At 37.9% G+C, this 16,643-nt stretch overlaps 1 protein-coding gene across 2 annotated transcripts in view; it reads right to left on the bottom strand.

Moving 5' to 3' along the window:
* YAF2 (YY1 associated factor 2) overlaps nt 1-9,660 on the bottom strand; it is a 75,372-nt gene extending 65,712 nt beyond the window's left edge. For both annotated transcript variants that reach the window (XM_054591226.1, XM_054591225.1), the window contains exons 1-2: nt 9,454-9,660; nt 8,916-9,041 (exon numbers count right to left, since the gene is read on the bottom strand). In XM_054591226.1, the coding sequence (XP_054447201.1) occupies nt 8,916-9,041; nt 9,454-9,479 (152 nt within the window). In that variant the 5' untranslated portion in view covers nt 9,480-9,660. The remainder of the gene's footprint in view (nt 1-8,915; nt 9,042-9,453) is intronic.
* Between the last annotated feature and the right edge of the window lie 6,983 nt (nt 9,661-16,643).

Genomic DNA, 16,643 nt, shown 5'->3' with positions numbered 1-16,643 from the left:
AAAATAAATGCTAACATTCCTTTATAATACAAAAACAAGCATATAAATATAAACAATTGAATTTTAAAAATTCCAAAGATTTTTTACCTGAAAGTTTGGACCAAAATCGTGGGTGTGCATTATACATGGCAAAATACGCTATTTTTCCATTAAACAATCTCAAATACCACAAATCTCTGTCTACACAGTTTTAGTGTTTGTTTTTTTTGATAGACCCTCAAAAACAACTATCTTAACTTTAAAAATTCACAAATACTATATTCATGGATAGGAAGAATTAACATCATTAAAAGTCCATACTACCCAAAGCAATCTATAGATTCAATGCGATTCCATAAAATGTGCCAAAGATAGTTTATTCAATAAATGGTATTGGGAAAACTGGACAGATACATACAGAAAAGTGAAAGTAGATCACCTTCTTAACACCACACCCAAGAAGAAATTCAAAATGGATCAACTTAAATGTTAGCCCTTAAACTATAAAAATACTAGAAGAAAACATAGGCAGCAAAATCTCAGACATTGTTCATAGCAATATTTTATCAGATATAGCTCCTCAGGCAAGGGAAACAAAAGGAAAAATAAACAGGATTATATCAAACTAAAAAGTTTTTGCACAGCAAAGGAAATCATCAACAAAATAAAAAGACAACCCACAAAATGGGAGAATATATTCACCAGTGCATTTAATAAGGGGTTAATATCCAAAATTTTTAAAGTATTTACAAAACTCCACACCAAAAAACACACAACCCAATTAAAAAATGGCAAATGAAAAATAGACACTTCATCAAGGAGGATATACAGATGGCCAATAGACATATGAAAAGATGCTCAACATCACTAATCATCAGAGAAATGCACATTAAAACCACAATGAGATACCATCACACCTGTCAGAATAGCTATCATCAATAAATCAATAAATAACAAGCGCTGTCAAGGATGCAGAGAAAAGGGAACCCTTCTGCACTATTAGTGGGAATGCAGATTGGTGCAACCACTGTGGAAAGCAGTATGGAGGTAGCTCAAAAAATTGAACATGGATCTGCCATTTGACCCAGCGATCCCAGTTCTGGGAATACATCCAAAGAAACCAAAAACACTAATTTGAAAGAACGTAAGCACCCCTATGTTCATTGCAGCATTACTATCACTAAAATATGGAAACAGCCCAAGAGTCCATCAATAGGTGAGTGGATAAGACAACTATGGGACATCCACACAATAGAATACAACTCAGCCATGAAAAAGAAGAAAATTTTACCCTTTGTGACAGTATGGATGGACCTGGAGAACATTATACTAAGTGAAACACGCCAGTCAGAGAAGACAAATACCATATGATTTCACCCATATGTAGTCTGTACTAAACAAACTGAACTAACAAGCAAAATACAGACAGACGAATAGAAAACAGGGTAACAGCTAAGGAGTGGAGCGGAAAGGTTAGGGGGTAAAGGGATTGAGCAAAAAGGAAAAAGGACTCATGGACATGGACAACAGTGTGGTGACTGCTGGGGAAAGTGGGTTTTAAGGGGTCGAAATGGCAATGGAAAAGTATTCAACAAAGATTTTTAAAAATGGGGCAGTATATACACATGCCAAAAAAATTAAAAAATAATTCAAAAGAGAACGTATAATTTAGTCAAGAAAATATATATAATATGCTACACTCTTTCTTGACTTCAGCAGTATACTTCTCAATTTTAGCTGTACTATATAAATTTCAATATCTGGATAACAAGACTGAAATAAGTGGTGGTAAATGAGATAATAAAAATAATAAACATAAAACATTCCAAAGTTAAACCTTAAAAATACTGAGGTAGTCATATAATATCATCTTTGAAATAGAACATGAAAATATGTCAATTTAAAAATGATAAAGCTAAAAAATGTTTAAAAACTGAGAAGAAAATTCTATTTTTTACTTTTATACATGTTTTAAAGAATATGCATGACAAGAACAAGTAAAAATAAATATGGTAATAGAAACACTAAAATATGCTAATTTCTTATGTATATTCTAATTTAATCTTCAAAATAACCACATGCTGTATTAAAACATTCTTGTGCTATAAAAATAGTATTGCCCTGTTTAAAGAGGAAGAAACTGAAACTCAAGAGTAACTCATCTCAGTTACTACTCTAACTGTAAAAACTGCTTTTACTCAAGTAATACAGCATCAAAATATAAAGCAAAATTGTGAAAATAATGTTAAAACTAATATATACCTATAAATTATGAACAAAATAACCTGATAATATTTTTTAAAATACAGTTATTGGAAAAGCAATGCCAGGTGTCAAATTACAATAGTCAAATTCAAAAAAGAAAACATGAATTGAAAAAGTTTAAATGCCTACAATGCTGACTTTACTAGCTTCTGGAGACACCAAGCAAGTTAAGACAAACCCTACCTGGAAGGGCAAATAAGTATCTAGACAATACTATTACAATATGGTGATTCTCTAGAATAATTATATATACATACACATATATAGACTGAATAAATGTGATAGCTGGGGTGGGGGTGATCCCAGAGGGTTTCTCTTAAGTACTATCTGATCAAAATACTTCAGTTCTAATAAAGCATTGGATTGGCTGGTACACACAGCAGAAAACTAAAGCTAGGAAAGTAGTTTAGGGATAGATTATTATTGTCTGGAATACCATTCTTGGGAGCTCAATCTTTATTCAGGAGTGAATGGAGAGTCTCTATTTATTTACTTACTTTTTAATACAAGGACCAACATAATTACATAGTTTTCAAAAAATATACTGAAGATAACATTAACAGCATTCTGGAGAAAAGAGTAATTTGTCCAATAGCTCTTGAGAGAAATGACATGGGCGTCTAAACTACAGCTACATAAATTGGGAAAAGAACAGATATGAGAGAAAATCCAGAGAAAGACTGAACATAGGGATGATGATGAGTTAGAATCAAAGGTGAGTCAGCGATACCTTCCAGCTTAGATTCCAGAAAGTTTGTGCCACATACAGAGACGAAGCCAAGTTGGGGTAGGCAGAAATTGATTCTAGAGATGTACAAGGAAAACTAAGAAAAATTAGTGATACAGATAAAAAGAAGAATTTCAACTTAAAAAAAAATGTTACCAATATCAAATACTGAGAAGGTGACAGAGAAAGAAGACTGAGATTAAGCCAAGGAGTTTAACAACTAGGTCAATAGGTTATCAGAGTGATCTTACTCAACAAAGGATAAAGGAGAGGAAAAGAATGCTGCTGAAGTAAATCTGTTGTTTGTAGAAATCCAAGTTAGTAAAACTCTTGACCAAGCAGTTCATAAACTTTTTGGTCTCAGGATCTCTTTACACTATCAAAAGTTAAAAGAGCTTTTGTTTATGTAGTTCTTATTTGTCAAGAGACAAAATACTTTATTAGAAATCAAAACAGAAAAAGAGTTAAATATAAGCGCATTTAAAAACTAACAAAAGTACATCACATGTTGATATAAATAATATTTTTATGAAAAAAACCCTCCATTTTCCAAAACAAAGATAATTTTGCTTGAAGAATGGCACTTGTATGTTTCTTAAAACCTCCAACATCTGGCTTAACAGAAGATTATCTGGATTGTCATATCTACTTCTGCATTCAATTTGCTTACACTATGCTATTTTGGTTCAAGAATATGAAGAAAAGTGGACTCCCCCAAATATGTAGTTGAAATAAGGGAGGAGTATTTTAATAGCCTTTTAAGATAATTGTGGACATTCTTCTTTGGTATGACATAAAAACACAAGTAGTTGTTTCTCAAAGGTTAGCTGCATGTGAAATCTGAAACCACATCAAAGAAGTTTTTATAGTGTTCCCTTAAAACCCACTGGTTTATTAAGTACTTTGAATGGATTATATCCATGCATGGCTTTGTAACAACATACATTAGTTATTGGAAATATTGGGTCACTGAGTTACAGAGATCTTCCAAATATTGACAAATTTCATGATAAAGTATCAGAAATTACATTCATTGACATTACAACACAAGCTTTAAAGTATTGGGAAGTTCTTAAACTCATTGTAGTGATTACAAGTTTTCAAAAACTCTAATTTTCACTTGAAAGCTCAATATTTATCGTTGGAAACAAATACTATCAACTGTTTTCCTTAAAGTGACAGACTCATTGTCTTCATTTGTGAGAAAATATCTACTAAATATCCAAGTCTGAACAACCACAGTTTGCCAGGCATCTTTCAAGTAAAAATAATGTTCCTTTAAAAAAAAAGCAGCTAGTTTTGCTTGCAACTAACACAACTACACAAATCCTTTCCCTTGAATCAACCACTCTATTTTTTGTATGAAGCAAAAGAGCTTTACATGTACTTCCTAGATAATAAAATATTTTAAAAGACAGACTTTATAAAACTAGTAACTTTGCTTCATCAGAGGTATTCTTAAGTGAAACTGACGTTATTTTTACTGCATGTGCATGGTAGTAAAGATTATGATGATTGTACCAATTTGGTACCACTGCTTGGAGTCATCCTAACAGGCCAGCAGTTGTACCCATCTTTGCCTCTGCACCACCACCGCAAGTGTCAACAGAGTGAAAAAGGCACAAATAAATAAATAAATAAATAAATAAATATCTTAGTATTATTATGAAAATAGTTTGACCCTCACTGGCTTCTTAAAATGATTATAAAAGGGAACTCCAGGGTTCCTCAGATCACACTTTGAAAACCACTACTCTAGACTATCCAAACACAATCATTTTCAAAATGTCTCTGTAAACACTGAACCCATTTAACTACTCTAATCCAAGATACATGGAGGAAAACAAACAAACCAACCAACCTCCTAGAATAAGGAGTCTCTGAACAACTGTGTGGTAGCTGGAAAGGCTCCTCAGACAGGTAAGGAATGCTCAGGAACTCTGCATATCTGAAAAATGGACTGACTTAGATGGTCCTCAATTTTTTTTTCCCATTCCCACACCAGAAGTCTAGAAGAATCTGTGCCAAACTTCAGATTAGAAGATAGGAAGCAGGTATGAAAATGCAACGATGATACTGAAATAAGTTTTATCAGATAATTGGTTTCTTTAAAATTTCTCCAAAATGTGAATTTTATACAATTTATTTCCATTTTATAGAAGCTGAAATAATTCATTCCATTTACCAACAATAAAATCCTAACCATAACACTCTGTTCAGTTAGAAACATTTTTTCTTTAAATGAGTCAATTGTACCTCTTCAGCTAACAAAAAAAGAAAGAATTACTAATACTACCTAATGTACAGAATTTGGTATAATTCAAAGTGTTTCTGATTAGACAAAACCATAAAATTTTACAGGAGAAACCAAAAAACATCTATTTTGCTCACCAATGTATGCCCAATACCTAGCTCAGCCATTATGTAAAATAAGACATTCAATAAACATTGCTGAATGCTAGGTATTGAAGTGGCTAAAAAGAGTAAGAACCATGGTCGCCAGACTCCTAGTACAACACATAGTGCTCTTTCTACTATGTGAAATCTTTTTCATCATTCTCTGAAACAACATCTGAGGAATCTAAAGGAAGCACTTCAATTTACCTGAGAATATATACACTACCAATTATACTTGAAATTCCACTAGAAAGCTTGCTATGAACTAGGTGTTACATAGTTCCTCATTTAGATCACAGTTCATCATTATCATTTTTTAATGTCTGCCATCTGAAGTAAGCAGTAATTTCTATTCCTATATGAAAAAGTGACAATAAGATACTAAGCTAATTCAATCAACAAACATTGACTGCACTGTCCTCACACACACACTATACTAAACATTTCATTTTCTGTGACGAATCAGGATGATTCTTAATTTCTTCAAGTATCTTGCGTTAATATTTGAGACACTTACTGCCTTTTAAGAACTAAGGAGACTATGTAGTACCTTTAATAACAAATTTATCTCTGTAGTTTTTTTTTTTAATTTTGTCCTGTCATTTTGACATTTATCATTTTTTTTATTCACAAAACCAAAATGTAGAAAACCTGAGGTACTTTAATTATGTGGTTATTTCAATTCTGGATTTAAAAAAGAGATTAATAAAATCTAAACTAATTGAGACCAGCAAGTACCAAACTAAAATTCAACTGTAGAAACTGTTTAAAGAATATAATTGATCAATTTAGGAATTAAAACATCAAATCACATTTTATTTTAAAATACTGCTATGAAAATATAACCTCATTTCATTCCATAGTTATTCTGCAGAAAAACATGACCGACCAAACATATAGCCAAAAGAAATGGTGTTCTGTTGCAATACAAAGGATTTGAACTAGATATTCTTTAAAGGAAAAAAAAATGTCAGTGAAGACTTTACAGGGAGACCATAAACTCCATCTTCTCTGGAGGTTTAGGAAGAAAAGATTTTTCAAATGTCTGGGATGGCTTAGACTTGGCCTCCCATTTGGCACTGAGTCAGAATCAGTTCAAAGGTCAGTATGACCCAAGGAATTCAAGTCCTTCTGTCACAAACAAGGCATTAGCAATCTGCATCCTGCTCTGCAGCTTTCCAGCTTTGATAATCCTCAACCTTATCCTTGAAATTGCCTTAACTGCTAATTAACATGTCAGTTGTAGAGAATTATTTCTTTCAACTACTGAAACTTTCGCTTCTCAATAGTGCTCTGCAGGCCTTTTATCCTGTTTTCTAACATTATCAGAGAGGGCAATATTTTGTGGTGCAATCAATATCCTCTCTATAACAAAGCCCTGCTCCATTGTTCTATCCAAACATGGATTCCACTCCGATTTTCAGAAACAGCGGTAGGAAAATAACAGACAGAGAAATGAGAGCTCTTAGGTTTAACTTACGGCCAAAATCGAGAGAGAAGAGACAATTCAGAGAGAGGAAGGAAGAAGCTGAGAGGGTTGTAGTGTAGAACACTTACTTTTAGGAACAGAGTGTCCCTTAGACTTCTGGTGAGTTGCCCAGAGCCTCTTCAGTTTCAATCCAAATGACAATGCTTCTCTGAGTCCTCCTCAAGTAATCCACTAAAAATTGGATCTACAAGAGCTCAGATGCACTGGAAAAAAATGTCAGGGGCCCCCATGTGGGCCTCAAGCCTCTTTTAAACTAGGCCCACTTCTCTGTCCTGGGCCAACTCCCCTGTGCACTATATTCCTTCTTCTTCCAGGTGCCAGGTAGTCGGCCTGTTTCTTTTCTTCTGAGCTGTCACCACCTACTCTATTTCTCAGGGTTCCTCTAACCCCAAGACTGGCTGTGGAGTAGGCCACCAGCTTCCCCCCTTCCTTGCTGTCCCTGCAAATAAACATATAGGCTCTTCTAGTTTCAGTATTTTTCTAATGGCTACAAGAAAATAGAGGGAACAACAAAAAGCAACAATATTGTACCAGAGATTAAGATTATAACTGTCTCCACTTTAAAGTTCCTGCCTCCAAAAACCGTATTTTCTGAAAATTTCTTATTGAGCATTTTAAAAAGTACAAGGTACTAATGTAGATATATAAATATAATCTAAACCAAATCCAACCTTATACAGACATAAAGATATTCTGCTTTTCAAAAATACTTAAATCACGGGTCCAAAAATAGTTAACCACATTCTTTAGCAAATAGGTACATTTTTTGTTAGACTGGTTGTGTTACATTCCCTCGAATTCTGTAGATGTTTGAAAGTTTGCTTTTTAAAGGATATCATGAAAATGCTCATATTTCACCCAATGTAAATGGGAATTATGCAAAAAGCATATTATGATTTACAGAAAGACATATGTCAAAAGCAGCTAGCTTCACGAACCAAATCTTAAAATTTAAATTACTGCCAACCATTTCTGAATCTACATTTAAAACTTTAATATAATGCTCTAAATGGTGTTTAAAACCCTGGATATCTCATTTTTAGAAATCTAATTTTACTGACTATAAATCTAATGTCAATACCATGTCAGCGTTTTTTTTAAACAGTATATCAAATTAGTACACTTATATTCTTGTGATAATTTAGTTTGTAACAGACTTTGTAATATCAAAACACGTTATCTAAATATCAGGCTATAAATAACAGGATTATAATGAATTAATTTAAAGCCTACTTTCCTATAAAGGCAAAGAAACTGTCACTAAGCACTGGCATATCACAAATATCACTGACTTGGAATTCCCTGGATGATTTTCTTTAGCCTCTTAATTAACGTAAGTGTTTCTTAAAAGACTGAGTTATTGTGAGCTTACAATAAGATAAAGACTGAAAATAGGCAAAGATCATTTAATCTTATTTGTATAGTCTAATAGACTGCCATTTGATTAATCTAAAGATATTCAGATACTTTCAGTAAAAATATATCCGTGCCTAGGCTCACCTCCAACTATCTGTTTATAAATTATTAGCGAATTGGAATACGAACACTAAACAAAACCTTCATCTGGCCCTTCCAGACGTCTATATTAAAAAAAGAAAGTTAAATCCATTGTGCGTTATATAATCTGACACTTTTTTTTTTTTTTTTTTTGAGGAACGAAATTAAATTACATCTTTTGCTCCTAAAGAGGTCTTCAGGGTTTCTCTGATTCCTACACACTAACGCAACAAAGCAGCCAACATTATTATACCCGGAATGGGGGCGGGGGGGGAGCATTTCACCCAGCGACACGAATTAAATCGCAGTAGCTAATGCCTCCCTTAAATAATTTATTCTCTCTTGGCAGCAAAAAACGTTACACTCTCTTCAATTACCCCTCACCGCAAACCATCACTTGCGTTGTGATCAATCTGACCCAATTCCTATTGCGGCCACCAGCTCAGTCTGGCCTCCTCCCCTCCAGGTCTGCGAGTGTCACGGGAGCGGGCGGCAGCCGCAGGGGCCTCTTCTGGCCGCGACCCGGCGGCCGGCGGTGCGCCAGGCAGGCTCTGGACTCACCGGGTGGAGGTGCCCTTCCGCACATCGCACATCATGCACTTGAAGGCCTCGGCGCTGTTCCGGAAGGTGCAGACGCTACAGTCCCAGTAACCCTCATCCGAGGACGGCTTCGGCTGCCGCTTCGGCCTGCAAGACACAATCCGGACACGACGTCGCGCGGGGTCACCAGCAGGCCGTGCCGGCTCCCGGGCCCCGCGGCCACCCCCGCCCCGCCCCCTGCCCCAATTCCGCGACCCCCGCCCCACGGGCCCTCAGCACACCGCGCTCTGGCTCAGAGGGGGAGGGGAGTCAGGAAGGAGGGCAAGAGAGTGGCAGCGGTCGCCGCTAATGCTGCCGCCACTGCCGACGCTCTGACACCCTGGGCTACTGCTCCGGCCGCCGCCATCGCGGCTCCATTGTAGGGCAGCCGGCGCCGGCCCCTCACGCGGAGCAGCGGCGCCGCCCTCGTTCTTGCCCCGTTGCCCAGGCGGCTGCCCGAAGTCCAGCGTGAGGGCCCTGCCGCCCGCACAGTCCGGGCCCACGGGCTGGGTGCTGTTACCTGGTGGGGCTCTTCTTGTCTCCCATGGCTTGGCTACAGATGCACGTTGAGAGTCGCCGCCGCGGCTGCTCTGTTTGTCAATAAGGAGGATAATAAGCCGGGCGGAAGCGGGCAGGGGAGGAGGGAAAGAGGGGGCGGGGAAGGCCGCACCACCGAGCTCGGAGCAGCCGCCGGATCCCACGCAGCCTCCAGCTGTCGGGGAAACTCCTGTCTGGGCACACGTGACCCGCGTCCGCCAACCAGCGGCCGCGCCGGAGACTTCAAACGCAGCCAGCGCGGCCCAACACCCGCAGCGAGTTCCCGGGCGGGCAGCGTGGAGGTGACGCTGCAGGCTCCGGCGCAGCCGTCGTTTCTCCGTTCGCTCCCCCTCGCCTCCCGTCGACATCCCTGGCAAGCTGAAAGTGCCGTGCACTCCAGAGTCCCCCTGTCTGTCCGGCCCAGTGGCGGGGGATACTCAGCCATCCCGCGGGAAGCTTGGTCCGAGGTGGGGCGGGCGTTTAGAGGTCAGCCCAGCTCGAGACCAGAGTCTCCGGGTGAGGTCTCCAGGTAGAACCACTTTTCTGACCTCAGCCGCCCTTGGCCACTCAGACCCAGCCTGAAGAATACCGGGGGAAGACGGCAACCAACACTGAGGGCCATATCTAGGGGCCTTAAAATACAGTCTGGTTTTACGCACACAAATGCCTTACCAAGTAGGGATTTGTCGCCCTTAATTTAGAGGAAATGAAACCGAGGCTCAAAAGAGGTTAGGTGACTTCCTTGACTTCCTCCATATTACATAATTAGAAGATAACCGCCAGGTATCTAACCCTGGTTTTAATTCTAAATGCGTTACTTTGGTTTCCCAGGCCTCTGCAGTAGATGCTTTTAAAAAAATTGTTTTAAAGTACTCATAAACCCCCTTTTAAAATAACGGGTTGACATGTACATAAACGGAATTTGTCAGTTAAGACAGAACACCATTCTCCCAGGTCTCTTTAATTCCCTCAACATACTGAATGTCTTCGTACAGTACACTCTAGCAACAACTGGTCCCTGAAGCTCCAGCCCCAACGCCCCAGTCTATTCAACAATCCACAACCAGATTAGTAATAGAATGCTGGTTAACATGTGCGGCCACACTGATCAAGGATTCTGCTTAGGCTCTCCGACTCCTTTGCCTGGCATTAAGGACTTCGACACCTTTCTAACTCCCCACCTCATTCCCCATCAGAAAAGCTACCTCCTGACAAAGAATGCAGATGATATTCATTCATCACACTCCCAAAACCTTCCTTCAAAAAAATGGCTTACTTTTGCATAAAATACTTGCCCCTTCTCTTTGACGGCACTGTTTCTACCTATCTTTCTAGATTCACAGCAAATATGAATTACTGTAAAATAATAATTTAACTTCCTAAGTTGGTTTTAATGTACTATGAAGGAAACAGGAAGTCCTGGGTTCTCAGCCTATTTCCCCGTTTTTTCGCTAATGGACCTCAGAAACTGTGTGCTTAATTTCAGGACTTCTTAGCTTCTTCATCTGCAAAATGGCATCTATATTTATGAGGTGGTGAGATTAATAATAAAATAACTAACTTTTTTAGCACTCTATTCCAGGCACTTTGTAAATCTCTACACAAATGCTTATTTTAAAGGACTCCAAGTACTATGCAAATACTCTCGTAAACTAGCCTATCCCTTCATTTGAAAGACAAGGAATTTAGAACCCTGGTTAAGTGGTTCCTCTTTAATGAACAGGCCAGGATTAGAGCTCAGATTAGACTTTCACCAACCTTGCTTTCTGATTAACCATATCACCCCAATTACAGAGATCTCTGAACTCATGGCACCATCTGTACTTCTTGCAAGTGTCACTTGTTGAGACTCAGACCTTGATTCAGAAGCACAGAAACCATGAGGAATATGATTGAGGAAAGCATACAAGAGAACTTACACAAAGAGGAACAAGATCGTGAAAAAGGGACTTAGTGTGATACCACCATTTCTTCCACTTTCAGTTTCTGAACCTTTCTCTGGGCCTACAACAGCAAAATGTTGTGTTCCATAGGAGCTAGTATGAGGAGGGTCCAGGGAAGAATTTGCCATTTTCAGTGGAAAACAAGTGTCAGTTACCACCTATGACAACTTTATACTTTGGATATGGATTTGCTACACCCTTCTTTATAGTAAGACACCAACTACTTAAAAAATAAGAATGTCTTACTTAATCCATGAAACATATGAAAAGGAACATTTTAAGAGGTGCAGTCTCTTTGAAAAATGAATCAAACTGTTGAACACAACATACTAGAGATGTTTGTAAATAAACTTATGGCATGAGAAAAAAAAGCATGCAAGAGAAGATCTGAGGCCTAGTCTTCAATCTCTCAGTAGTGCAATGGGTAAACTTAGGTTAGTCACTTCTTATTTTTCCCATTTGTAAATAAATTAAAACTAGTGTATCAACTAAGGTCCTTTACAGGCCTAAGACACTGTGATGTTTTTAAATTCCTCAACTGGCTTGACATTCAAGGAGACTATCTAGAAGTGTGGTCTACTTGCAAAAGTGATGGCAACAATTATAAAACCAATCATATTTTAAAAACTTGATTTTGGGGGTAGGGTTAGTTTAGTTGGTTGGCGTTTTGCTTTTGCAAAATGGATATACTTTATTAATTTTGTTGGTTATGAAATTTGTATGTTACCATTGTATTAGTTTCTAGGGTGCCAAAACAAAATACCACAGAGTGGCCTAACAACAGAAATTTATTTTATAATTCTAGAGGCTAGATATCCAGAGATCAAGGTTATCCGCAGGCCTGGTTTCTTCTGAGGGCTTTCTCCTTAGCTGCCTTCTCTCTGTGCCTTTATATGGTCTTCCCTCTGTGTGTAGGTGTCCTAATATCTTGTCTTAAAAACACCAGTCATATTGCATTACGGCCTACTCTAATGACCTCATTTTACTTTAATTACCCCTTTGAAGACTCTATCTGCAAATACAGTCAATTCCGAGGTACTGGGGATTAGGACTTCAACATGAATTTATTAGGGGGCAAAATTCAGTCCATAACACCAATGTAAAAATTTCAACAAAGAATTTTTTAATTAACATATCCAGAGCATTCTTGTAATATTACTAGTACAGGTTCACAATCCTTATTTGAAACCCTTATGGCTGGATACATTTTGTAAGGAAGATGTTTTGGGATTTTCAAATGGAAGTATAGTAAAAATACTACATAATTACCTAAGTCTCTGAGTGGGTTCTGAAGTAGTACCCCATAATCAAATTCATTAGTATTTATGCAAAACATTGAATATTCACACTATGTTGAAAAAATAAAATCTGTAAATCACCTTACATCAGTTCTACTCAGGTTTTACTGCTAAATGATTACAGGTCAGGTAAAATACTAAGATGCCTTCAATTGTGAGTGTTTTTTAGACTATGGGTTAATGGAAAAAGGATGTTCATCTGAAAGAATTTCAGGGCAAATTAAGAATGAAAATATTAAGATTAAAAACATCCATATTCTCTGACCCTGCAGTTCCAATCTGGGGAATAGATCCTAAGGACATCTGAAGTGCACAGAAAGTTTTGCAAAGAGACAATCATTGCAGTTATTTTAATAAACATTGAAAATAGCTTAAATGCCCATCAGAAGAGAAATAATTAAATAATGATCTAACAAAATATTCAATTTTAAGCAGTCACTAAAAACAATGTTGAGGATCTAAATAGACATTTTTCCAAAGAAGACATACAGATGGCCAACAACTACATGAAAATATGCTCAACATCACTATTCATACAGGAAATACATATTAAAACCACAATGAGATACCAGAACACACCTGTTAGAATGACTATTATCAAAAAGACAAGAAAGAACATGTGTTGGCCAGGATGTGAAGGAAAAGGAATACTTGTGCACTGTTGGTGGGAATGTAAATTGGTGCAGCCACTATGAAAAACAGCATGGATGTTCCTCAAAAAATTAAAAATAGAACTAACATATAATCCTGCAATTCCATTTTGGGTGTTTATCCAAAGAAAACAAAAACACTAACTTGCAGAACATGCACCGCTCCCCCATGTTCATTGCAGCATTATTACAGTAACCAAGATATGGAAATAAATTAACAGTCCATTGATACATGAATGGGTAAAGAAATTGTGGGATATATGCATATATAATGGAATATTATTCAGCCATAAAAAAAGAATAAAGTGTCATCATTTGCAACACCATGGATAGGCCTTGAGGGCATTATAGTAAGTGCAATAAGCCAGAGAAAGACAAATACCATATAATTTCATTTCAATGTGGAACCTAAAACAAAAACAAAACAAACTTATAGATACAGAGAATAAATTCAAGGTTGCCAGAAGCAGGGAGTGGCAAGGGTGGCAAATGTGCAAAGAAGTCAAAAGGTGCAAACTTCCAGTTATAAAATAAATATCATGGAATGCAATATACAGCATGGAGACTATAGTTGATAATACTGTATTGTATATTTGAAAGTTCCTAAGAAAGTAGATCTAAAAGTCCTATAACTATATATGGTAACAGATGTTAACTAGACATATTGTGGTGATAATTTTGCAAATATACAAGTATCTAATCATTATATTAAACACCAAAAACTAATATAATGTTATATCAATTGTACCTCAATAAAAAATTAAATTAAATGGCATCGACTCAGAAATAAATGTAGGCTAAGCATTATTTGTTGCACTGTGTATTATCTTTATATTCTCTTTTGTTCTCTTGCCCAAATTAAAAAAAAAAAAAACTGATGTTGATGAAGAATTTGTAAGAAGTGGCAATGCCTGTGTTGCAATGTTAAGTGACAAATGCAGAATATAAAATTGAATATACTATAAAGACCAAATGGTATAAAAACATAGGGAAAACAATCAGAAGGAAAGACACCAAAATATTAATGGTGGCTTACCAGTCTCAATTTCATTTCAGCACATTAACCCTCTTTATTACACTGTCAGTTCCTGACCATTTGTTCCCTTTCCTCTCCCTATATCCTACCACTTTCTAAGAGTTCCGTGTTTCATCCCATGGTGCAACCTTAAGTAAATGATCCAATCGTCTCTATTCCTCTTGCATTTCCTCTTTACTGCAAGCCAGTCCAGTGCTAGCTTCAGGATAGCCTCCCATTTCTACACGTTGGCTCTCATCCACCTTCCCCAAAGCCAGAGAGGAGTTTTATGGGGACACAAGATGCATTAATAAGAGATAAACTTGAACAAGGGACTGGAAGATGTTTGAAGGCTTGATCCCATAGCTCTACAGAGGGACCTCTGGCCCACTAGTGCTGGCGTCTCTGACAGGGTCACAGGAGGCTCATACTGCAAATGCTGGGGAAACTGCAAACTGAATTCAGCTTCTACCAAAGAAACTGCTGCTGCTGGAGCAATGCTCAGAGCAGTAGGAAGTGGATTGGAAGACATCAAATGGGCAACAGGAAGCTGACAGAAAAGAAGCAAGTCCCTTCTTCCTCTTGCCTTTCAGTCTCCTCCTGGCATCACCTACTGGCAGAGCCAGCTGGAGCCAACTAACAAAGCTGAAATGTGGTCTCAGAGAATAGAGTACCAGTTCTAGCATCACAAAGTGAGTACAGAGAAGAGAGTATGTTTGGGGTTGACAGACAAGGACTGAATAACTGCCACAGTGACCCGTTTGACACTCAGCATCCCTGCTCACAAGCCCTGCTACACATATTTGAACATCTATACACTAACAAGATATCTCTCTGTTTCCCCTGCTAGTTAGAAGCAGCTGTCCCAGGTACAAAGACATTCTCACACCCCCTGATAATGAGGAGACACAATGCCATAACAGTTATCCTACCCATTTCTGGGATTCAACCACACCATCCATTGCAATGTTATTTTAGTGACTCCTAAAATTCTGTTACCCAAAAACTAAATTTTAAAGTTAACTTTCAAGAAAAATTGTATTTTTTCCTTTTTTTTTTTCTTGAGAGAGACGGAGGGGGCGCAAAGGAAGAGAGAGAGGTAGAAAGAGGCAAGGAAGCAGGGAGGGAGCGGGAGAGAGAAATATTGATTTGTTGTTCCACCACTGATGATTCATTGGTTGATTCTTGTATGTGCCATGAAGGGGGATTGAATCTGCAATCCTCCTTGACTTATTGGGAGGACACTCCAACCAACTGAGCTACCAGGCCAGGGCCAAGAAAAAGAAAAGGAGGAAGAAAATAGTTCATATTTACAAATACACACACAAACACATAACAAGTAGTAAAGAAACTATATGAAGTCTGTCCAGAAAGTATCCAGCCATGTACTATGAAAAAGATATTTATTGAAGAAGATACAAGATACAAGAAACATTGTACATAGGACAATGATGCTTTAGTCACCTGTCAAAGTAGCCACCTTGGGAACTCACACTGTTCTCCCAAAGGCCATCAGCAGCCCTGAATGTCATCGAGGGTCTGAAATCTCTTCCTTGATTTTAGCTTTGGAAAAAGCCAGAAGTCTCAGGGTGCCAAACCTGGGTTGTAGCGGGGCTGAGTCACCTGAGTGATTTGATGTTTCACAAAAAAAATTTGTGCGAGACATGAAGCATGAGTGGACGTGTTGTCGTGACAAGGCTGCCAATTACCAGTTGCCCATAGATGTGGCCATTTTCATCATATTACATCTCTCAGCCAACAAAGAACATTGAAGTAGTACTCCTTATTCATTGTTTGGCCTGGAGGGGCGTATTTGTGATGGATAACACCTTCCCAATCAAAAAACACAGTGAACATGGTCTTGATCTTGCTGCAACTTTGCCATACCTTCTTCTCTACCATCTTTGAAGCATTTGTTCCTCACTTTTACCGCACTGCACTCATTACATTGTTCCTGAAAGCCTTTGAATTGTCCGAATAGAGTCCCCAGAGGAATGTTCAAGCTTAATGCAAAATTTGGTGCAGATTTTTTCCTCTACTTGCTCAGTCATTTTTTTATGTCATTACCTTTGTTTTTTTAATTATGATTTATTGATTATGTAATTACAGTTGTCTCAATTTTTCCCCTTCTGCATTCCCCTCCACCCAGCACTGCCCACTCCCTCAGGCAATCCCCACATCATTGTTCATGTTCATGAGTCATGCCTATAAATTCTTGGGTGAGAACTCACTGTAGGTAACTAACTACTTCTTCTCTTGCAGCTTTT

The sequence above is a fragment of the Pteronotus mesoamericanus genome, unplaced genomic scaffold (genome assembly GCF_021234165.1).
Source record: "Pteronotus mesoamericanus isolate MK-2021 breed Mesoamerican mustached bat unplaced genomic scaffold, CSHL_Meso_final scaffold_21, whole genome shotgun sequence".
In the NCBI taxonomy this organism is placed as follows: domain Eukaryota; kingdom Metazoa; phylum Chordata; class Mammalia; order Chiroptera; family Mormoopidae; genus Pteronotus; species Pteronotus mesoamericanus.
Note: the sequence above shows the minus strand (reverse complement) of the source record. Positions and strands in the feature narration are given on the sequence as shown.